Source organism: Gopherus flavomarginatus, chromosome 1, assembly GCF_025201925.1.
Source record: "Gopherus flavomarginatus isolate rGopFla2 chromosome 1, rGopFla2.mat.asm, whole genome shotgun sequence".
Lineage (NCBI taxonomy): Eukaryota > Metazoa > Chordata > Testudines > Testudinidae > Gopherus > Gopherus flavomarginatus.
In genome coordinates this window covers 357,587,165-357,611,505 of record NC_066617.1, presented here as the reverse complement: position 1 = coordinate 357,611,505, position 24,341 = coordinate 357,587,165, and the positions used below count along the sequence as shown (strand labels likewise).

Below are 24,341 nucleotides of genomic sequence, written 5' to 3'. Positions count from 1 at the left end.
AGCAGTACTTCTGCTTGGCTCAAGGACAGAGAGAGAAGGGATTGCAGAGCTCTCCAGGCAGGGAGGCCAGGGAGAGAGCCTGAGCAAGCAGAGGAAACACTACGGAGCTGCCCAGCCCACAGGGAAGCCTGCGGCCTTACAGCAGAAGGAACTGTGGCTGTCACCCAGGGACTTCCAGTTTGGAACGTAGGTTTTATCTGGGCTCTGGCTTACAAAGGGCTCCTTTCAGAAGGCTTTATTAAAGGGGCGTCTGCGCAGAGTATTTGGCTTCTCCTTGATCAGGCTGTTAAAGCAGAGGTGGGCAAACTACGGCCCGCAGGAGTTGGGACCCTCCTGCCCAGCCCCTGAGCTCCTGGCCCAGGAGGTTAGCCCCCGGCCCCATCCCTGCTGTTCCCCATCCCCCACAGCCTCAGCTCACTGCGCTGCTGGCACAATGCTCTGGGGTGGTGAGGCTGTGAGCTCCTGGGGCAGCGCAGCTGCAGAGCCTGGGCCTGAACCGGTGCTTTGTGCTGCACAGTGGTGCGGCTGGCTCCAGCTGAGCAGCGCAGCTGCCTGTCCTGCTGCTCTGGGCGGTGCGGCTTTAGCGCTGCTGGCCACTGGTGCTCCAGGCAGCACGGTAAGGGGGCAGAGAGCAGGGGGGGTTGGATAGAAGGCAGGGGAGTTCAGGGTGGTGGTCAGGGGGTGGGGGTGTGGATAGGGGTCGGGGTGGTCAGAGAGCCGGGAACAGGGGGGTTGAATGGAGGCAGGGGTTCGAGGGGGGCAGGATGAGGTGGCAGGGGGCAGTCAGGGGCAGGGGTTCCAGGGGTGGTCAGGGGACAGGGAGTGGGGGAGTAGATGGGGCAGGGGTCTGGGGGGGAGGCTGTCAGGGAACAGGGGGTTTAGATGGGGCAGGAGTCCCGGGGGGGTTTCAAGAGGCAAGAAGCAGGGGGGGATAGAGGGTGGGGGCTAGGCAATGCCTGGCTGTTTGGGGAGGCACAGCTTCCCCTAACTGGCGCTCCATACAATTTCTGAAACCCGATGCGGCCCTCAGGCCAAAAAGTTTGCGCTCCCCTGTGTTAAAGAGACCTCATTGTTACCTCATTGACACAGCACGCAAGCTTTGGTTTCTATTGCAAAGCTGCCCCATTTCCTTTACCATGTTTGCACTAGACCAGGGGTAGGCAACCTATGGCACGGGTGCCAAAGGCAGCACACGAGCTGATTTTCAGTGGCACTCACACTGCCCGGCCCCTGGCCACCGGTCCGGGGGCCTCTGCATTTTAATTTAATTTTAAATGAAGCTTCTTAAATGTTTTAAAAATCTTATTTAACTTTACATACAACAATAGTTTAGTTCTATATTATAGACTTATAGAAAGAGACCTTCTAAAAACATTAAAATGTATTACTGGCACGCGAAACCTTAAATTAAAGTGAATAAATGAAGACTTGGCACAGCACTTCTGAAAGGTTGCCAACCCCTGCACTAGACATTAACAGCTGATTTAAAAACTATACCTGCTCTATTAGTCTTAATGGGCTGCAGAGCAGGCAGCTGAGAGTCAGTTGCTGAGAGCAGGGCTACATTTAAAATGCTGCATTGCTGCAGCTGTAGTGCTGTAATGAAGATGCTCCTACACCAACAGGACAGATTCCTCTGTAGTGGAGGCCAGACTTGAGAGGCACTGAGACCCAGCTTCCCCCAAAATAGTTAGACTCCTCTCCACTACAGATTAAGGGCTGGTCTACACTGAGTTTTTAAAATGTTGAGGCTTCAGGGACCTCTAGTGGATGGAGTGAGGCCTCAGCACCTCTGAAAATTAAGCCACTTTTATTTAGGAGCCTAACTAGAGACTATGGGGACAGATTCTCAGCTAGTGTGAATTAACATAGCTCATTGACTTCATGGGAGCAACACCAATTTACATCAGTTAAAGATGTGGCCCATAGCTGCCTAACTTTAGGCTCTCAAGTTTGAAAATGATGGCTAGAGGACAAGCCTGGCCTGGCAAGGAGGAGTGGGTGACTTGGTAGATCTTTGCATTCTTTACCTCTGTCTATATGACTATAAAAATAATTATTTATGGGATCTACAACCGGATGGATCCTGTTTTTCCTTTTAAACTGGCATATTTTAAAATCTATGAGTGCTGGTAGTCCATAAGCCACTTTATTTAAGAATACTGGGCCAGATCTTCGGCTGATGTAAATTGGCATAGATAGCACCAGTGAAATTGATGGCATTGTGCTGATTTATAGCAGCTGAGAGTCTGGCCCAGGAAGAGCACGTGTGCTAGGAAATCACAGGAAAGATTATGAGTACTTGTGGCACCTCAGAGACTAACAAATTTATTTGAGCATAGCTTTCGTGGGCTAGAGCCCACTTCTTCGGATGCATAGAATGGAACATACATTGAGGAGATATATATATATATATACACATACAGAGAGCATGAAAAGGTGGGAGTTGTCTTACCAACTCTGAGAGGCCAATTAAGTAAGAGAAAAAAACTTTTGAAGTGATAATCAAGATAGCCCAGGACAGACACTTTGATAAGAAGTGTGAGAATACTTACAAGGGAAGATAGATTCAATATTTGTACTGGCTCAGCCATTCCCAGTCCCTATTTAAGCCTAAGTTGATTGTATCTAGTTTTCATATCAATTCCAGCTCAGCAGTTTCTTGTTGGAGTCTGGTTTTGAAGCTTTTCTGTTGCAAAATTGCCACCTGCACTGTGCCTTTAAATAACTGAGAAAGCCACAAAAGAATGGATGTAATAAAAAAAAAAATTCCAAGAGGATCCTTTCAGGAGATATTTTGGGGACTTGTTGGAGTCATTCATGCTGTAGTTTTGTTATCAGTGAGACCAAGCCAATGCACACAATTCATGCTCCTCTGTAAAATTCGTTCCCAGCTTAGGACTACATTTATTAGCACACTCTTTAACACCACAAAGAGAAGGGAGTAACTAATGAGTCAAGCAAAAACAGGACACTGGAACACCATAAGTGAAGAAGAGGTTGTCCATTATGAAAAGGATACCTGTCAAATACTGGACACTGTAGAATGCCTCCTAGCACTCCTGTAAAGTGTTGTTATTCCCAATTCACAGATGGGGAAAATCAAGACACAGAAATTCAGTGACTGGCCCAAGGAAGCACTGAATCAAGAATAGAGCAGACAGCTGATGTACTAAACACGACACAACACTTTATTTTCCCTTTATTTTGGTGGGCTTAATTAATGGAGTCCAGGTGGGGCTCATTTCTCCCATGAATTTGGGAACGATATTTTCAAGTGGGTTAGCTCCACTGGGCTACTTCCCTTTCATCTGCCACTTAAAGATCATTTGGAAGGTTTTTGGATGGCAACGTAATCTATTGGCTAAGGCACTGCATTGGGAGTCAGAGGACACGAATTCTATTCCTGGCTCTATTTCACCTCTTTGTGCCTCTGTTTCCTTCCCACCCCTCATCTGCCTGCTCTATTTAGACTGTAACTCTTTAAGGCAGGGATTGTCTGATAGCGTAAAGTTGCACAGGGGCTAGTATCATAGGGCTCCAATCTCAGGCAGGGACTCACCACACTACTGTAGTACCATCCTCCAAAAACAAAAAACAAAATGAGTGTCTCGTCAAGATGGCTAAAAATAAATTCTCTCAACCAGCTGGAAATATGGTTTGCCTGTGTCTGTTCTCACACAGTGAAGTCTAGGATCACTTGCTAATAGAGATCTTGACTAGATATCATATTCTGTCATTTCATCATTTTATTTTTCTCCTCCCCCCCAACAAACTTCCCACTCTCTCAGTCTCAGCTTAATAAAATGTACCTGGTTTGCTGATCACTTGTGAGACACATGCTTGTTGAGTCTCATGTTCTAGATAGACATATGGGTTTCAAGGTTACTTAGCTTGCCAGCAATGGCAGAGTTATGTGCAAACTTAATGAGTCAGGACAAAAAGGGGAAATCATTACTCTGAAAAGCTGATGCAAGACGTGAAGGCTGCAGACATCAGCTTTTCCAATTTGGGGTTGGGAAAGGGTGCAGGGAAAACTCTGTTCTGATCAGCAGTTATCTTCATGGTCATTTTCTTATCTGGTCATTGAAAGATAACATGACCTATGAAATTCCTGCTTTAAGGTCAAGTTCTGAAATTGAGTTAAGTATCATTTGGGATGAGGTCCAGTTTGTAAATACAGACCCAATGCTGACCCTGAACAGATTACTAAACAGGTTTTGAGACCTGCAGACACTCAGTGGTGTGATCAGCTGGAAACAGAGGAGTGTCTTTAGCTGGTATACACACCCCTTCCCTCCACTGTTAAAAACCACCTGTCCGCTGTGCTCCTTTCACCCTCATCGTAACAGCCAAGCAGCCTGAAAGGCTTCAGCACCATCAGCCAGCATCCCTGTTCAGACCTGCAGAAGCCAGCAAGATTCAGAGCCAGAGAAGCTGTCCAACCACAGCCATGGAAGAGTACTTCTCCGCAATCCGCAAGATGGAACAAGCAGTTATGTTTCCCAGCCTCCTCAGAGGTGTCTACTTGGAACAACAGGACGACATATCCACTAGTGATTTTGGCAACAGGGACCTGTATGAGTATTACATGCAACTGAAATCCATCAAACTCGCGGTGGAGGGTAGACTGGCGCCTCTAAATGAAATCAAACACCAAATCACAAGCAGAGAGGAAGTACAAGACAATGGAGAGGAGGCCGATCTTGAAGGACTGCTTTATCATCACTTTACAGGCTTGTATCGGGTCCTGACCCATCTGACCAGAAAAGCCAATGCCCTGACCAGAAAATACAATGAAATTATAGGACAGATCAACCAGAGTGAAATTACGCTTACCTGGTGAAACATCCACCAATAACTTCAAAAGGTGAGACCTCAGCCATTATATCTGTGCTGAAGTTTTCTGAGATCCCAAATAGTGTCCACTCCCCTTTCTCCAAAATCTAAGTGATTATCAGTCTAGTTTAACTGATAATTATGTTATCAGCACCTAAAAACAGCAGGACCCACAGGTTCAAATCCTAGTGGGAGGCTTAATCACTTTCTTCCAAGGTACTGAAATTGTGTTGTATCCATTTTACCAAATGGGGGTCTTTTACTTGCCTCTTAAAGATAATTTTAAAGAGGGATTTGATTATTTGTTTTAAGGCAGACAGCTCACATTGTCCACCAATTTTCAGATGAGACCTTAATAACTAAGGTTCTCTCTCTTGCTGTGTGAAGAGACAAGAGAACACAGAACATTTGTAGTAAGACTAGTGTTTTGGCTGAGGATCCTTGGATGTGCCATATGTTGAAGACCCTATTGGCTACTGTACAGTGCTGCTAGATGGACGGTAGTTTGCGGAGTGTTCTGGGGTGAAAGCTGCTCTATAAAGACTACATTCATTTTCTGACATTAGAAAAATCCACGCACTTGAAATTAAGTTTCAAGTTTGAAATTAACTGATCAGTGAAAAGTTCAAATGCTTCCTTCAGAGACAAGCTCTTGGAGGCAGGGACTCTTTTGTGCGTGTGCACATGTACAGCACTAGCACAAAGATGCTGATTCAGGCCTCTAGGCACTCTCACAGTGTATGTAGTTAATAGGAACAGAGCTATGTTCCAGGGGGAAACCTCATCTCTTGTACTTCTTGTAATAAATAGAGGATTAATGGAGGTTAGTATGTGGCAAAGACTTGAGAAAAACAGTACTTTGTAATTTAAAAAGTTAGGTATGATTCAAGCATTGGAACCTAGAAATGCCCCGTGTTGGCTATTTTGAATGACAATAAATGCAGTATCAAAATCAGTACTTCCTCAAACACGTACATAAAAGAGAACATGTCAAAACTGCTGACTATTTTGTGATTATCCCACAGGACACACTACCACCCTTGTGCTGCGTGCAGTTGACGTCCTCCGGCAAGTACTGTTGGTGAATTACTTGACTGACACCATAGATGCTGGCCATCTGATAGCCAACGTTTTGTAATAACTAGAATAAATATGATCATTCTTTGCTGTAACATGAACTCATTGTCCATCTCAAATACCTCACATGCATGTTAATTTTCAACTACCGAGGCAAAAATCATTGTATTATGCTGCTGCTGTGTAAAGTTTGAAAATCACGGGTAAGATAGAAAGATAATCCTCTTTTCTTACTTGTCACTATACTTTTAAAAGTGGGCTGCTTCCACCCACTACTTGATAATAAAACATCACAAACTGAAATGCTCCTCAGGCATGTGTAACTCTGTACCTCAAGCATAAAGACTGTCTGGGAAGGAGACAGGGTTTGCTCAAGGGCTGGTCCAAGGCTGTGGAATGAACTCCCCCAGGAACTAAATACTTCACCAACCTCACCACGTTCCACTCCAAGTATAAAGGTGCACGTCTTCAGTTTGCTTCTCAAGCACCCACAGAACACAGGGGATGTAACACATTAAATTACTTATTTAAAACCCCACTCAATTTCTCCTTTGAGAGGAGGGAAAGAAAAAAATGACATGGGATGGATGCTAATCATGACGTCAAGGGGGGCCAGTATTTTACTCATGGAGGTTTTTCCTTTCCCTAAACCAGCAAAGTCATAGGCAGCCAATGACCCAGCCATGGTGGTAGGCTACTCCCTGGCCCCTCCCCTTCTACCCAAGGTCCTGCCCCTCCCACGCCCCCCCTCGCCTGCAGGAGCCCAGAGCACCCCCACCATGGCCCCAGCCCGAGCACTGGGCCATGCAGCAGCAGTGCCCCCAGCCCCAGAATGCCAGACGGCCAGCAGGCCTCAGTGCCAGCAGCCCCAAGTCCCCATGGCAGGTTGGCCAGCCCAGCCGGGGCAGAGCACTGTGAACTGCAGGAGGGGAACCTGGGGGCAGAGCATAGATAGGACCATGTCAGGCTGTGTGCGGAGGCACAGCCCCCCCAGCCTATGACACCCACCACCCATGAGCAAAGATCCGATTGTCCAGGAATTAGGCAGGAGGGGACGTACTTCAGCACTTGGGAAGGAAGGGGATGACTGCTTCCAGCAGAAAGCACAGTGCTAGTTCATTCAGGTAAGTGTTACTCGCAGATCTACTAGAGGAAATTTGTCCAGGTTTCTGGGTGCAGGATAAACCTATTTTTCACTAACAGTTTTAGCTGGCTGCTTGTACTTGCACAAAACATATCATGCCACAAATGGGATAGTCAAAGGACAGGAATAAAAATAAGGGGCTTCAATCACTTAACAAAAAGTTATGCCCCTTCCCTTTCCCCTATGTTTTAAACAGAGCCAATTTATGCCTTATGCCTTATGATTTCACCATTTGTTTCTTGTCAGTTGGTTTGCTTCTATGAACTCCCAAATTACTGTACATTGCACCGTATACCCAGGCTTTTGGGTTGTGCAGCATAATTGTTCACTGCTAGGGCAGAGGCACAACAATTTTTGTAGATCACATGAAAGAAAGGGGTTCTGCTCTCCCATTAGGTTGTCACTGCACGGTAGTTATTATACAGTAACTCATATTCCTTCCTACCCAGCATGTTTATACAGTAACTCCTCACTTAAAGTTGTCCTGGTTGACGTCGTTATGTTGCTGATCAATTAGGGAACATGCTCATTTAAAGATGCGCAGTGCTCCCTTATAATGTTGTCTGGCAGCTGCCTGCTTTGTCCACTACTTACAGGATTCGCTGGAAGAGCAGCCCCTCCTTGTGAGGATTAGAACCAGGGGGGGCTGGCAGCCCCCCCACATCAGCTCCCCTAAATTCCCTGTAAGGTACGTGGCTCAGCAGCTGCCCAGCACCAGTTCAGCTGTCCTGCTCACCATTGCCTTGGCTGCTCCTGCCCTGCCCTCTGCCTTGGAGCTGCTCCCAGGAGCTTCCAGCTTGCTGGGGAGGGGGAAGGGGGGAAGGAGAGGGGTGCTGTCAGGATGTCCTCCTGCTCCTGCCCTCCCCATACCCTCTCTTCACAAAACAGAGGAGGGGGGACAGGGCTCAGGGACAGAACAGAGGGAGCTTGCTAGAAGCTGTTGCTTCCTCTCTGATCCCTCGTTAGTGTATGCTAATGAGCGTGTATGGTAACACCCACTGTTTCATATTCTTTGTGTGTATATGTATTTTCCACTGCATACATCCGATGAAGTGGGGCTGCAGCCCACAAAAGCTTATGCTCAAATAAATATGTTAGTCTCTAAGGTGTCACAAGTCCTCCTGTTCTTTTTGAGGAGTTACTGTAATTCAAAATATTTCCCCTTCAAAGTAATGTTTAAAAGGTAGAGAAAATGGACAAAGTACTTTAGTCTCAAAATTTAGAGATCACTTTTAAGCAGAAGCAGTGATGGAGGCAACCCGATTAAGGAAGATTACTCAAGTCTCTGCCATGTGTCATCTGAAGTTAGGAGTGATTATTTACATGCTGCACTGGAGCTAAACACCACAAGCAGAGGGCATGCTAACTAAACAGAGTTCAAATTGTAATGGCTCCTCTAGGCAAGAGGCATTCTGAAGATTAATTTCAGACACTGGAGGAAGCAAATTCGGTGCCTTAGATAAGATTGTTATATGTTGAGATTCAGTAGCATTGGAGTAATCTAGACCAGATACAATTTGTTAACAGCACATCTCAGGAAACCAGTTTGAGAGATTGGTTTATTAAGTGGTGTTCCCACCAAGGTCTGTTCTAGATCAGGCACTATTCAGTATTTTCATTAACTATGTGGCTGGTGGAGTGGACAGTATGCTTATAAAAATCTGCAGATGACACCACGCTGGGAAGAGTTACATGTGCTTTGGAAGACAGGATTAGAATTCAAAATGATCTTGATAAATTGGAGAATGGGTCTGAAACCACTAAGCAGAAATCCAATAAAGACAAGTGCAAAGTACTACACTTAGGAAGGCAAACATGGGGAATAACGGGCTTTGCAGCAGCACTGCAGAAAAGAATCGGGGGGTTACAGTGATCACAGACGGAACATGAGTCAACAGTGTGATGCTGTTGAGAAAAAGGCCAATGTCATTCAGGGTTGTATTAACAAGGTGACTTGGGAGGTAATTGTCCCACTGTACTTGGCACTGGTGAGGTCCAGGTGAGAGCAACAAAAATGACAAGAGGTTTAGAAAACATGACCTATGAGGAAAGGCGGAAAGAATTTGGAATGTTTAGTCTAAAGAAGGGAACGCTGAGAGGGGACCTGATAATCTTCAGATATGTAGAAGGTTATTATAAAGAGGATTGTGACCAATTGCTTTCCACGTACAAGGGAAGGACAAGAAGTAATCAGCTTAATTTACAGCAAGGAATACTTAGGTTAGATATTAAGATAATCAGTTTAATGATTATGATAGTTAAGCACTGGAACACGTTACCTAGGGAGGCTACGAAATCCCCATCTCTGGAGGTTTTAGAGAACAGATTAGACAAACACCTGTCAGGGATGGCATAGGTATACTTAATCCTGCTTCAGTGCAAGGAGATGGACTGGGACAGACAAACTCTTGAGGTCCCTTCCAACCTAACATTTCCAGGATTCTATACAAGGATAAAGAAAAAAGTTTGAACAGTAACAGCAGCAAAATAAAAGGTTTAAATTTAGCAACAAATTCTGCACCAAACAAGGGTCATGAGCTTAAAGCATGGTCCAAAAGTGATAAACTACAATGTGCACCAAGGGCATGAGGGAGCAGTTTGCACAAACTTGGAAAAGCTTATTCGTGAGTTAAACTTTAACTAATTTTTCAGACATTTGTCTTGGATCTCAATAATCAGTCATGAGTCTGGGTCTCATCACCCCATAGGTCAACAACTTCGTTTCAATGTCTAAACACATCTATATTTAGCCATTTAAATAAGTGGCCTGATCTTCAGAGATGCTGAGCACCTGCAATTCCCACTGAAGTTGAGGAATTGTGGATATTCAGCATCTCTGGGGAAAAGAAAAAACAACAAACAGTGGTGCCTATATCTGGATTTGGGGGCCTAACTTTAGGCACCAAAGCTGGCAAAAATTTGGATTTAAGTAATGACAGAGAGAAAGCAAGTGGAGAATAGGATCCTAAGGGGGATCATGTATGGATGCCTTGTCAATACTGTGTTCTCTCTCAGCCACTATGGAAACCCTTCCTAGCAAGGCTAACTTTGGCCCCGATCCTGCAATGAGCTCTGCACGGGCAAGGCCACAGAGTGAGCAAGACTGAAGGAATGTGTTAACAATAACAGAAGGCACGGATTAAATTTCGCTCTCAGGAAGAAGGGGACCTGTATTTTCCTCTACATCAACAGACTAGTAACTGACCTCCACCATTTTCTTTGGTGCAGTAGTTCTCATTTTGCAATAGTTTTTGAGTCGCTTCTTTCATTATTAAAATTTAAATATAAGGAGCTAAATGCACTGCAAAATACTGAGATAAATATTAATAACAAATGGAACACACTAATTATTCATAGTTTTAATTATAAGAATACAGTAAGGGTAGTTTTTTTTTGTTTTGTTTTTCAACCAGTTTCATTTGAAAAATAACTGACATACAGTATGCTCAAATATATTTGGGAGTGGTCTCACGAAACACGATCTGCTGAGCAAGTCTGTGGTTCTTGAGAAGTTTTCAGCGAATTGGATGGAAGTCCTCCAGAACTTCAGCTAGGGTTTTCTTATCTGCAAAAGGTAATCAAGTACAATTAGGAGAGCCTATTCAGCATTTAGAGAGGTTTTTTAAGATTTCAATATTTAATCAATAATCAGTAAGTCAGAACATTTGCTATGGGCCAGATCCAAAGCCCCATTCGAAGTCAATGGGATCCTGTCTTTCATTAACTCCAGTGGGTTTTGGATCAGACTCTATTACAGAAGCACTTTGCTTCACAAACTAAACATTCTTCTCTCCCCTTCCCAGTGAAGGTTTAATAGCAGAGCCCTGTAAAGAGGTCTCATTATCAAGAACTTCATTACTTCTACAGAATGTTTACTGGCACATAATGGAAAATCATAACTAAACTCCACTTAACCAAATATATTTTGCTAGGCAGTAAACTCCCCATCATCATATTTGTTTACTTGCTAATTTTCTAAAATTCAGTCACAATGGCTCTCTCAGGCAATGCTAATTAGCAAGATTCTATTGTACTATGGAGCCATAAAGTTTCTACTACAGCTTATTTCACCTGGCATGTTAGTTTATTTGAATATTCACTAAAGTAGTTTGTTGACACAGTGAATGTTGCAATCTAGGTAAACTGAGGATTAGTGCTCCAGGCCTAATGAAGAATGTTGCACTGCGTTCAATGGACTTTGAATCAGGCTTTTAATGCCCAGAGTTTGGGGAGGAAGTAATCAGGCTAAACTCCACTTAATATCTGATTCAGTCTGGAAATGAAGAAACCCTCTGAAGAGGCAGCTTTCCCCTGTGCCTTTTACTTTACACATACACACACACACACACACACACACACACCCTACTGACTGATCAAGAGCTAAGTTTCCATTCTTGCAAACAAATGTAATCTATAATGAGTGCATACTAAGTGTATATACTCACTACCCGCCGGACTGGCGGGCAGCGATCGATCCAGTGTGGGTCGATTTATCGTGTCTAGTCTAGATGTGGTAAATAGACCCCCGAGCACTCTGCTGTTGACTCCTATACTCCAGCCCGGCGAGGGGCGCAGGCAGAGTCGACGGGGGAGCAGCAGCAGTTGACTCACTGCAGTGAAGACACCATGGTAAGTCGATCTAAGTACATCGACATCAGCTACGTTATTCACAAAGCTGAAGCTGCGTAACTTAGATTGATCCCCTCCCAGTGTAGACCAGGCCTGAGCCTGAATCACAGAGTAGTCATCTATGGTTCACTATGATAGTCTAAGTACAATTTCCAGCTTGCCTCTGAAGGGATCACAGTGGGTTCATTAGCCATTTTTCATCAGTTTCTGAAAAGAATGGTCACAGTTGTACACTAACCACCCTCCTTTCTTACCTCTATGCCAACAGTTTTACACTGCATGAGGAGACAATATTCCAGAACTATTAAAATTATAGCAATGGTACAAAGTTGAAGCCATGGGATGATCAAGATGCTAAAGGAGTACCTGAAGGAGATAAGGCCATTGTGGAGAAACTAAATGAATTCTTTGCATCGGTCTTCATGGCTGAGGATGTGTGGGAGAATCCTAAACCTGAGCCATTCTTTTTTAGGTGACAAATCTGAGGAACTGTGAGATTGAGGTGTCAGAGGAGGTTTTGGAACAAATTGATAAATTAAAAAGTCACCAGGATCAGATGGTACTCACCCAACAGTTCTGAAGGAACTCAAATGTGAAATTGCAGAACTACTAACTGTAGTCTGTAACCAATCATTTAAATCAGCTTCTGCACCAAATGACTGGAGGATAGCTAAAGTGACACCAATTTTTAAAAAGAAGGCTCCAAGAGGTGATCCCAGCAATTACAGGCCAGTAAGCCTAACTTTGGTACCAAGCAAATTGATTGAAACTATAGCAAAGGACAAAATTATCAGACACATAGATGAACACAATTTGTGGGAAAGAGTCACCATGTTTTTTGTAAAAGGAAATCATGCCTCACCAATCTACTAGAATTCTTTGAGGGGGTCAACAAGCATGAGGGACCTTGTCAAAGGATTTCTGAAAATCTAAGTACACTATATTCACTGGATAATCTGTCATGGGTTAAGAGGGAAGGTCCTCTCATGGATTAGTAACTGGTTAAAAGATCAGAAACAAAGAGCAGGAATAAATGGTCAGTTTTCAGATGGAGTGAGATAAATAGTGGTCCTCCCAGAGGTCTGTATTGGTACGAGTGCTGTTCAACATACTCAAAAATGACCTGGAAAAGGGGGTAAACAGTGAGGTGGCAAAATTTGTAGATGATACAAAACTACTCAAGATAGTTAAGTCCCATGCAGACTGCGTACAGTTGCAAAGGGATCTCACAAAACTGGGTGACTGGGCAACAAAATGGCAGATGAAATTCAATGTTCATAAATGCAAAGTAATGCACATTAGAAAACACAAATCCAACTATACATTTAAACGATGGTGTCTAAATTAGCTGTTACGACTCAAGAAAGATCTTGGAATCATTATGGACAGTTCTCTGAAAACATCCACTCAATATGCGGCGGCAGTCAAAAAAAGCTAACAATGTTGGGAATTGTTAGGGAAAGGATGGATAATACGACAGAAAATATCATATTGCCTTTATATAAATCCATGGTACACCCACATCTTGGATACTGAGTGCAGATCTGGTCATGCCATCTCAAAAAAAAAAAAAAGATATATTGGATTTGGAAAAGGTACAGAAAAGGGCAACAAAAATGATTAGGGGTATGGAATGGCTGCCATATGAGGAGAGATTAATAAGACTGGAACTTTTCAGCTTGGAAAAGAGACGACTAAGGGGGAAATATGATAGAGGTCTATAAAATCTGTTTGTCAGAAGCTGGGAATGGGTGACAGGGGATAGATCACTTGACGATTACCTGTTCTGTTCATTCCCTCTGGGGCACCTGGAATTGGCCACTGTCAGAAGACAGGATACTGGGCTAGATGGAGCTTTGGTCTGACCCAGTATGGCCATTCTTATGTTCAAGTGACAAAGAACAGATTAGCTGGGCTGCCATAGTCATCAGCAATCACAGTTCAGAAAACTGAATTTCAGGGATCATGGAAGTACAAAAAATTGGCCAAAAGATGCCGTTGATGCAAACACTGCAGTTCATGGAGATTAATGTTGAAGTGTGACTCTGTAAGAAGGCCTTCTGGAAGTGGGGGCAGGGTCCACATTCATTCTCACAATTATTCCAGAACAAAATATACGAAGTCATTTCCCCCTACCTAGTTCCCAGCTGTCAAAGTGGATCTGAAAAACAAGCTGGGTTCAGTCTGCCTCATATCATCACCACTAGAGCTCTAGTGGGAATTTAACAGACAGTTCCTACTGGTATCAGATAAGATCAGAGAATCTAGTAAAACCTTTGAAGCAATGGAGCAGCCTCCAGAGGAGGTGGCAGAAGCCAATCAAATGGGATGTTTAAACCTAGAAACACAAGGGACAACACATTGCAGAGAACAGCCCCACAATGGATAACCTACTATCATTTAGATTGTAAGCTGTTTGGTCAGGGGCCATCTCTCACTTTAAGTTAGCAAAGTGCCTAGTACAGGAGCCCCAGTCTTGGTTACCAAAATACAAAAAATAATAAACTAGGTCTCTGACATCTCTAACATCTATCATTCAGTTTGCTCCTCCATAGCTATATTCCCTCTGGAGTGCTTACTATTACAAACTTATTTCCTCAGTCAAGTAAATGGAAACAACAGAAAACCACCAAGGCAGCAGATCTGTTGAGTAAGAAAGGTCCATTTCTCTATCATAACTTTCCTGACTTTCTATATCACTTTGAATTGTGACTCAGCCACAGAGGTAATACTAGCCAGTTGTGGCCTATTATGAAAGATCAGATTCTGACTTTGGCCTACCAGAATTTATCACTTATTAACTAGTGCACAAGGTCTTTCTTAAAACAGCAACTCAGTATACCTTTCTCCTTAAAATCTTCTGGATGTTGCCTAATGTATTCCATCAGCTCTCTGTCCAGTTTAGCATGAATATAGTCTGCACGTTTAGTGAGATAATATCCAACACACCAGCCCACAGTGGTATACAGGACCTGACGGTGTACTCCTGCAATGTGGAAAAAAATCCAGAGAAAGTGGTAAGTAAAGTTATAACTCTCATCGCTACACATGGAAGTTAGGATTTTTCTCCCCCACTGCTTTCAACATGCGTTTGTTAAAAATTCAGACCCACAAAAATAGCAGCCTTAGTCTCATAGGTGGTAGGGATGCATTCTGAAGGTAACAGCCTTCAACATGAAGGCTGCAACAGTCATTCTGTTTAAGATCCCAACTTAGACAAAAGCCACCCAGATTTGCTGAATATTTATTACTGGTGACTTCGCACAATCTGATTTTATTATTATTAGAGCCATGGTCTGGAGATCAGTATCTCGGATACAGGAAGAATCCCCAAGAAAAAGATGAATGATTACTTGCGCTATCAGGATATTGATGGAAGTAGATGCCTAACTAGGATTAGGACAATGCTTGCTCACATGCACAGAACTGATCACCAGGAATGGGACCGGAGGGAAGGAATTATCCCAGGTATCAACAGGGACTGGGCAGTGGACATGATGGTGTTACGCCTTCATCTGAAACATCTGAGCAAGAATCCTCAGTCAAGATCAGATAGACATACACCTAGATCCCCGGGACTATAGAGGAAGTCTTGACAGGCTCTGAGTCTGATCATATTCATCTTCCATAATAAAACAGGTAGAGGATACAGATGAGACTGCTTATCCTGAAAATTTGATAGTGGCAAAGTGGAAAACAGAAAGATTCCCGTCAGAGTCCACATCTGTCAGCTGACACTAGCTGTCTAGAGGAAAAGCCCCTCACAGGAAATGAGGAGAGAAAGAGGCATCATTGGTAAGAGTCCCTGCCTTCTAGGCCCAGGGGCACTGTCAGGACTGGGGTTGTATGGGAGGATTAGATACCTCAATGAGGTGTAGATTCACCTCATCACAGGCACCGGGCACCGGCTCCATCACAGGCACCAGCTCCCTCGAGGCCCTGGGAGTGCTCAACCCCACAGCTCCATTCCAGGCCCCGCCTCAACCTGACTCCTTCCTCCAAGTCCCCATCCCTGCCCTGCCTCTTCCCACTCCAGCTCCTCCCCAAGCCCTGCCCCACTTCCCTTCTCCCAAGCCACCATCCCCACTCCACCTCTTCCCACCCAGTTCTGCCCCTTCCCCAGAGCACACCCCATCCCTGCTGTGATGCTCTGTACCTCAGGGGAACACCCCCATGTCTTCGGAAGGTTCATGATGCACTCAGCAATGTTGTTATAGTGATGTCATAGTAATGTTATAATTTCATGTATATAGTTATGAGGCTGAAAATGTATCCTCATGGCTTAAAATGAGCCCAGGCAAAAACTCTCCAAGAGCAGAGAGGAAGTTCACACCTCATCAGGGCAGGTATGGGACAAACCCAGCCCAGCCTCACAGAAACAAAGAACACTGGCCCAGGCAGCAACAAAAGAATCTATTTGAGTGAGTCCCCCCCGCCCCCGGTCAGTTTGGGACTGCGATGAGGTAATGCTCACCTGACTCTGAAGGGTGAAGGCAAAGCCAAGTGGGAAGAAAGGACATGATAAATGGGAGAGATGTTTGCCATGTTCTTCCTCTCTTTTCCACCTACATCTACAGACATCACCACCAAGCAACTGAAGCACCAATCAAAGGGGAGAGCCTGGCTGAAGAGCAACCAACCAGCCTATGGTGAGAAGCATCTAAGTTTGTAAGGGCACTGAAAGTGTGAAGATCAGCTTAGAATGTGTTTTGCTTTTATTTCATTTGACCAAATCTGATGTGTTATGCTTTGACTTGTAATCACTTAAAATTTATTTTTGTAGTTAACAAAGATGTTTGTTTAATCTACCTGAAGCAGTGCGTTTGGTTTGAAGCATGTCAGAGTCTCCCCTTGGGATAACAAGGCTGATACATACCAATTTCTTTGTTAAATTGATTAACTCTCAAACTTGCAGAGCCCAGTGGGCATAACTGAACACTGCAAGATGGAGGTTCCTAGGATTGTGTCTGGGACCAGAGATATTGGCTAGTGTCATTCAGTTGCACAATCCAAAGAGCAGCTTACATACCAGACGCTGTGCGTGAACAGCCCAGGAGCAGGGGTTCTCACAGCAGAGCAGGGTAAGGCTAGCTCCCAAAGTCAAGGATTGGAGTGACCTAGCAGATCACCAGTCCAGATAACACAAGAGAGGAAGATCACACCTGCTCCTCCCCCTCTGTGCCTCCTGCAAGCTGTGGAACAGCTGATTGCAGTGGGCAGGAGGTGCTAGGAAGGAGGGGAAGGAGTCGGCTGCCAGTGGGTGCTAAGCAGGCAGCAACAAAAGAGCTCCTAAGCTGCTAAGCACCCACTATTTTTTTTTCTGTGGGTGTACCAGCCCTAGATATTCTTTAGGGCAGGGGCAATCTTCTTGCTGTGTGTTTGTACCATGCCTTGCACAATGATACCTTGGTGCACAACTGGGACTCTTAGGCCGTACCACAATAAATAAAATAATAATAAATCCCTTCTTCCACCAGGAGCTATTCACTGGTCCCTCCTAGGTCACTGCCTACAGAATCCCCTATCACACACACAATCCCCACCAGCTCACCACCCTACTGCCTCCCAGACAGTCTCCTAAAGCCCAACAGATTCTCAGTCCCGTCCCACCCCCCAGCCAGCCTCCCTCCTGCCCCTCCCTCCAACAGCCTCCCAGCTCCCCCAGCCTCCCTCCTGCCCCTCCCTCCAAGAGGCTCTCAGCCTGCCCCCCCAGCCTCCCTCCAGTCCCCCCTCCAACAGCCTCCCAGCTCCCCCAGCCAGCCTCCCTCCTGTCTCTCCTTCCAAGAGGCTCTCAGCTCGCCCCAGCCTCCCTCCAAGAGGCTCTCAGCCTGTCCCCCGAGCCTCCCTCCAGTCCTCCCTCCAACAGCCTCACCGACCCCCACCCCCCAGCCAGCCTCCCTCCAACAGGCTCTCAGCTCGCCCCAGCCTCCCTCCAAGAGGTTCTCAGCCTGCCCCTCCAGCCTCCCTCCAGTCCCCCCTCCAACAGCCTCCCAGCTCCCCCAGCCAGCCTCCCTCCTGTCTCTCCTTCCAAGAGGCTCTCAGCTCGCCCCAGCCTCCCTCCAAGAGGCTCTCAGCCTGTCCCCCGAGCCTCCCTCCAGTCCTCCCTCCAACAGCCTCACCGACCCCCACCCCCCAGCCAGCCTCCCTCCAACAGGCTCTCAGCTTGCCCCAGCCTCCCTCCAAGAGGTTCTCAGCCTGCCCCTCCAGCCTCCCTCCAGTCCCCCCTCCAACAGCCTCCCAGCTCCCCCAGCCAGCCTCCCTCCTGTCCCTCCTTCCAACAGGCTCTCAGCTCGCCCCAGCCTCCCTCCAAGAGGCTCTCAGCCTGCCCCCCCAGCCTCCCACCAGTCCCCCCTCCAACAGCCTCACAGCTCCCCCAGCCAGCCTCCCTCCTGTCCCTACTTCCAACAGCCTCACAGCTCCCCCAACCAGCCTCCCTCCTGCCCCTCCCTCCAAGAGGCTCTCAGCTCGCCCCAGCCTCCCTCCAAGAGGCTCTCAGCCTGCCCCCCAGCCTCCCTCCAAGAGGCTCACCGACCCCCACCCTCCAGCCAGCCTCTCAGCCCGCCCCCCAGTCTCCCTCCAACAGCCTCACCACCCCCGCATCCAGCCTCCCTCCAACAGGCTATCAGCCCGCCCCCCCACTCCAGCCCGAGCTCCAGCTCCCCCCGCCCCTCACCAGCTCGTATGATCGGGCGCCGGTGGAAGGCGTTGTCCAGGAGCGCCGACCACCAGCCCACCAGGCCCAGCCACACCGAGTTCCTGTTCACGATGCGGGGCGGTGGGAGCCCCCGCGACTCGTCGGGCAAGAACACCATGGTGCCCGGACCGCGCACAGCGACGCACCCGCCGCACCAGCTCAAGGGCAACAGCCGGTACCGTCCCAATAGCAACCCGCCAGCTCGCGGCAGCCGGGACACCAAGGTTCCGGCGCTCTTACCGTCCCGCACCCAGAGTGGTGTGCAGTGGAAGGGAGGAAGTGGGGTCTGCTAGGATGGGGCCTCGTGTGCGGCCCAATTGCGGGGGAGGGTGTTTCTAAATCCCCCGAGATTTATTACATGAATCTTGAAACAGCGAGTACCCCAACTAGAAACATCCCCCTCCAATCGCCTTTGTGGTTCAATCAGTGTCCAGATTACACCTGGTTCATCAGAAATCAAGTCTGGGATTGCTAGATACCCCTCCCCTCTGAAACAGAAGAGGGCGCAAATCAGACGTTTTAGCTGAATCCGCTACTCCAAAGCGTGGGGATTCAGCTAACTTACACAATAATCACTAGAGGCCATGCTCAAATTTCTGAATTCAACCCCCCTTTCCCATGGCATCAACTTTACAGTTCTTGTCCTTTTCTGAGCTGTTTCTGGCCCAAGAACTCTCTATCAGTATTAAGTGTTTGGGCCAGCCAGAGATTGACATTGTAGCCTGGTGATTAGGGTACACAGCTAGGAGGCGGGAGCCCCAAGAGCCAGAGCATCTGCTTAACTGACTACTATCTACAATGGAACAGCTTCATCAGAAGCCTGAAGGACCCTGGATCAGAATATCCCATAGCTCAGTAATTCGAACATGTGCCTGAAAGATAGATCCCTGTTCAAATCTTTTGCCCCCCTCTTGCTGTGCAGGAAAATCAAACCTCACTCTCCCACATCCCAAGTGAGTGCTCTAACCACTGAGCAAGAAATTATAAGGCTGGCACCTCCACTTCCAGCCATTCCATGCAATTTATGTTTAACTCATTATCACAAGAAATGATATAGGGGCTTAAACCACTGGACTGCAGAAGAAATTGCTAGTTGCTTGTGAGTTGCTAGCAGAGATAGGCACTTCCGTGCAACCTGGATGAAGGAACCAGCCTTGGGACTTAAGGGACATACAGCTCTTAACAGCATCTTTCATTGGCTAGTTTAGGCAGTTTCCCACCTACTGTGGTAGCTTCTGTGGTTCACATATTTCTCTTCCCCCCATGCATTGTTTATGGAGCCTAGGCACCTAACTCAGGCCTTATCACAATACTAATCCCATGATTTTTTTCTAGGCACCTATCAGGTGTTGTGACAATGAGCATCACAAAGCCTAAGTCCTTTTGGGAATCTAGTTTTAAGTCTTAAAAGCACTTCAAAGACCTATATATAGAACAGTGAAGTAGTTATTCTCTCATCATATATGAAGAGGTCTGTGATACTAGCGACTGCTCTGATGTCCTTCCACATTTAAAAAAAACAACAACACATTTTTAGCACTGAAATAGTGATAGCTGAAAACAGAACATCACCTTTACTTACCACATCAACTGCTAACTTAGGTTTTGACATTCCACTCTAAATAAGGGCTGGAGTCCTCTTCCAGGCTAACTGAAGAACTAGACGTCTGTTTGCAAATTCCCAAATCCCAGATTAGATTATAAAACTTGGTGCAGGGGGACTCTGGTATCTGGTACTAACATTAGGGTATTTTAGGGAAGGAATCATCTCCTTCCAAGTAGTGAGGACAAGCATCATGAGTTAAAAAAAAAAAAAGACTGTTTGGCACAGTCCCTCATCTGTGTAACTAGTTTACATACTAGCATCTTCAAGGATGTGAACATATCAGGTTAGATGAACCTGTGCTCTACTAGTGCAGAACCACCAGACATCATAAATGCCTTTTCTTTAGGGCAGTATACTGGAGACATTCACATTGTGTGGACACACCTAATCCCATATCTAACATTTTTTTAATTTTCTTTTTTGTTTTGTAACAAGTGATGCGAAATCATGCAACAGCAATAAAGAAACCCAATATTTCCAACAGCATTATACTTTTATTGGGATTATGACAACTCTGTCTCAGAAGAATTGGCTACCATTTGTAGCTATCATTCTCCAAGATGGTTAAGGATAGACAGAATGCTGGAAGATACTTGGGAGGTAGGGGAATAAAATGGGGAAAACTAGTGCAGCAAAAATAGACACAAATCAGATAGTGGCATCATTAGAAGTATCTGATCTTCATATAAGATTTCAGCACCGAGTGGCGTCATTAGAAGTATCTGATCTTCATGTAAGATTTCAGCACCGGGCTTCACAAATGTGTCTGGCAAAAAAACTGACCAGCATACGAATTCCACACTGTATATTAGTTTTACAGTCTATTTGTACAGATGGCCCTCCAGGTCCAAAGATATCCAGAAAGAGATTTTAATGCAGAAATATAAAAAAGTATTTTATTTACATTTTCCTTAGTACATGATTATAATTATGTTCTATACAGCAGTGATCCCTTATTATAAGTAGCCATACTGGTTTCTGGCAAAATCTCTCATTAACAAGGAAACCATACACATTCTCTTCAGAGAAGTAATCTGGACATTTTAAATGGACAATTTTAATATAATATTCTTTTCAATTAAATTTCACAATTTATACAGGCAAGTGGCATCTCACCATGTGCTGTGCAACATTTCAAAGAGCTATTCTGATCAGAGGGACAATAGTTGACAGTACATAGATGCTGAAAACCAGCAGACAACATGGAGATGAACGGTACACAGTACCATTGCCTTTTCAAAATGTGCATGATCTTAGAAGACAACTCCCCCTAGTGCTGGATAATCCTCCTGAAGGATTTACTTGGAATTGGTCCCAATGCTGCTTTATTCTGCCTTCTGTCTGACAGTTACTGATTCAGTTAAGACAGAGACATACAGTTTGAGCCAAGCATATGTGATGCCTAGAGCACAGTATACAGAAGTAAGCAACAAAGGGATAAAAGGGAACTTCAGATTCCAAGGGGTCAAAGGAAACACAATTTCACAAAAGATTTCCAGAGACACTAGTTCAATGAGGTAGATAGTTTCCAACCAGTTAAGCAGAGGCCCCTCTTTTCTGTGGGGAAAGGAAAAAAAGAAAAAAGATAGTAAACGTTATTTCAGTTTAGTTTTCCCTCCTTTTCAGTGAACATTAGGCATGTTGCCCTTGTCAAGTCTTTGTCTTGCCTATCTGCTATGCACCAAGTCACAACATGTTTTTAAACAGCACAATGAGCCAGGCAGTGAGAACTTCAAATATAGCCACTTACTAAAATGCAGTGCCTGATAGCATATAATTAGCATAATATAAAAAACTAATTTATTTATAATTCTGGATTATAAAACTCGAATACAAGATTCCATGTTTTAGCATCTTTGAATCTAGACCATAAATCGCATCCATAATTATTTCGCTTCACTTTGCCCCCACACCAATCCTGCCAATATAAATGAGCCATGAGACCTTCCATAGCTTTTGATGCACATTCACTGCATAACAGTTCTTCCACATTCAGGTAGTGGACATGTCAGGTCATTATTTCTGGCTGTATATTTCTAGATATTGTCAGATCATCATAACTGAAAGAGCTTTAAGATGATTCATAATTCCTACACAAAAAGACAGATATTTCCACTGTAAATGTTCTTTAAAATATATTTCTTACTACAGGTAAACCTTTATTTGGGGAGGAGGTCTCTGAGGACACCATCCTTCTTGAACATATCAAGGTTTCAGATGATCAGGGGCATCAGCCCCACAAAGCTCAAATTAAACTCTACCAGAGGCCCTAAATTGTATAGGCACAGAACTTCAGCCCCGAAGAACTTTGCAAAAGTGGATATTCAGTCAGTACTGTCCTAGAGGGCATACAAACCATCAATTAACTGCAACTCAGAAAGAATCAAGGCTGCTGTGCTCGGTTGAAAAAGTTCACCTCTGGCAACAAGCCCAGTTTTGTATCTCCATACCCCTACAAATGCTGCTTCATCCCAACTGCTAAGGGGATTTCATTAGAACTAAGCATTGTCACTGAGATTATAACAGTTGCCTCATCTGAAGAGGGTCCCTTGCTACCTAAGACACTACTTCCCCCACAAATCACAGCTTTCCCCTTGGGCCAGAGACTGAATGAAACCTCTTCTCTTCAAAGCATTTGAAAAAAAAAACAAAAACAAAACAAAAAAAACCCCAAATAAGAACAGAAGAAAGCCTGGCAGAACATTCAAAGGGTAGAAACCAAAGAGCAGGATGGAGAACTGATTGTGTAGAAAAAGCAGATTCTTCTGTTTTCTACAGCCCATGTACATCCCTAGACAACACAGAGCAGTAGTCCTCAACGTTTTCCATGTGGCAGGCGAGGACTGTGGCCACTGGACAAGCAGCTGCTGAGAAGCGGCAACTTCAAGAAGCGATGCCGCCGAAGGGCAGTGTCATCAAGAGGCGTTACAATTGCTAAGAGATATGTTAGTGGCCTGGGAGTTACTCTACAGTGGGGAATTCAAGAAGTTAACGTTGATCTCTCTCTGCTGGTATTTGTCAAAAAATTCAGTACTTTGACAAATTACACCTTATTGTTAATAAAGTACCACCTCTATTATGCATCTTTTAATACAGACAAGTATATGAAAATTTATGCAAATTCAGTGGTGATGAAAGCTGCCATATGACAGCTTTGGAGACTGAAATCCTCTAGCTATATAACAGGTATGTCTTAGAAAGGGTATTACAATTTTGTACCCTGACCCCGATGTGGACGGACTGTTTCCAGGGCCAAGTGGATAGTTCTGTGCCCATTCAAACTTTGGCTTCTCTTGCAACAGGAGTGTCAAATGTTTTTAATGTGGACACCTGCCTAATGGAATTGAACTGACACCTCACATTTTGGCCATTACTGACTTGGATTTGAACTGGTGGTATTTCAGTTCCAACCTCCTAAACCATCCAGTCCCACCACTACATACAATACAGTCCCCTCCAGTAATACAAAAAGAGTGTTTCAATAGCCTAAACATAAAATATTTGTAAAAGCAGCAAAGAATCCTGTGGCACCTTATAGACTAACAGACGTTTTGGAGCATTAGCTTTTGTGGGTGAATACCCACTTCGTCAGATGCATGTAGTGGAAATTTCCAGGGGCAGGTATATATATATGCAGGCAAGCTAGAGATAATGAGGTAGTTCAATCAAGGAGGATGAGGCCCTGTTCTAGCAGTTGAGGTGTGAAAACCAAGGGAGGAGAAACTGGTTTTGTAATTGGCAAGCCATTCACAGTCTTTGTGACACAAATCAGATATTAGGAATGGCAATATACAAAAACCTGTAGGAGAACACTTCAGCCTCCCTGGCCACACTATAGCAGACCTTAAGGTGGCCATCCTGCAGCAAAAAAACTTCAGGACCAGACTTGGAAGAGAAACTGCTGAGCTTCAGTTCATCTGCAAATTTGACACCATCAGCTCAGGATTAAACAAAGACTGTGAATGGCTTGCCAATTACAAAACCAGTTTCTCCTCCCTTGGTTTTCACACCTCAACTGCTAGAACAGGGCCTCATCCTCCCTGATTGAACTACCTCATTATCTCTAGCTTGCCTGCATATATATATACACACCTGCCCCTGGAAATTTCCACTACATGCATCTGACGAAGTGGGTTTTCACCCACGAAAGCTCATGCTCCAAAACGTCTGTTAGTCTATAAGGTGCCACAGGATTCTTTGCTGCTTTTACAGATCCAGACTAACACGGCTACCCCTCTGATACATAAAATATTTGTTTACTTATTACCTGAACAGAGCCCTCAGTGAAGAGAAGCTATAAACTGTGAACAGCAGCATGAGCAGAATTTTAGTTGTGATTTCTGAAATAAAGA

General features: G+C 45.0%; 3 protein-coding genes across 5 annotated transcripts in view; 1 reads left to right on the top strand and 2 right to left on the bottom strand.

The window, feature by feature from the left end:
• The first annotated feature begins 4,352 nt into the window (after nt 1–4,352).
• On the top strand, nt 4,353–6,152 carry THRSP (thyroid hormone responsive). Its single transcript, XM_050942879.1, has 2 exons — nt 4,353–4,870; nt 5,865–6,152. Exon 1 carries the CDS (start codon nt 4,454–4,456, stop codon nt 4,844–4,846), a length of 393 nt encoding a protein of 130 aa, XP_050798836.1. The 5' UTR covers nt 4,353–4,453; the 3' UTR covers nt 4,847–4,870; nt 5,865–6,152.
• A 4,252-nt stretch (nt 6,153–10,404) lies between these two features.
• On the bottom strand, nt 10,405–18,560 carry NDUFC2 (NADH:ubiquinone oxidoreductase subunit C2). The gene is made up of 3 exons (XM_050942831.1): nt 18,363–18,560; nt 14,532–14,675; nt 10,405–10,625 (listed from the first exon to the last, which is right to left on the bottom strand). The coding sequence occupies exons 1-3, from the start codon at nt 18,499–18,501 to the stop codon at nt 10,576–10,578; spliced, it is 333 nt and encodes a 110-aa protein (XP_050798788.1). The 5' UTR covers nt 18,502–18,560; the 3' UTR covers nt 10,405–10,575.
• Nucleotides 18,561–20,843: 2,283 nt separating this feature from the next.
• ALG8 (ALG8 alpha-1,3-glucosyltransferase) overlaps nt 20,844–24,341 on the bottom strand; it is a 28,681-nt gene continuing 25,183 nt past the window's right edge. For all 3 annotated transcript variants that reach the window (XM_050941420.1, XM_050941414.1, XM_050941431.1), the window contains 2 exons: nt 24,257–24,329; nt 20,844–21,546 (listed from right to left, as the gene is read on the bottom strand). In XM_050941420.1, the coding sequence (XP_050797377.1) occupies nt 21,315–21,546; nt 24,257–24,329 (305 nt within the window). In that variant the 3' untranslated portion in view covers nt 20,844–21,314. The remainder of the gene's footprint in view (nt 21,547–24,256; nt 24,330–24,341) is intronic.

What these genes read in the sequence shown, in the direction of transcription:
- NDUFC2 (XM_050942831.1), bottom strand. Translation starts at nt 18,501, where the DNA reads ATGGTGTTCTTGCCCGACGAGTCGCGGGGGCTCCCACCGCCCCGCATC. An exon ending in GCGCCCGATCATACGAGCTG is followed by an intron (nt 14,676 to 18,362) that starts GTGAGGGGCGGG and finishes TCCACATTGCAG; the next exon opens with GAGTACACCGTCAGGTCCTG. An exon ending in AGAAGATTTTAAGGAGAAAG is followed by an intron (nt 10,626 to 14,531) that starts GTATACTGAGTT and finishes TACCTTTTGCAG; the next exon opens with ATAAGAAAACCCTAGCTGAA.
- THRSP (XM_050942879.1), top strand. Translation starts at nt 4,454, where the DNA reads ATGGAAGAGTACTTCTCCGCAATCCGCAAGATGGAACAAGCAGTTATG.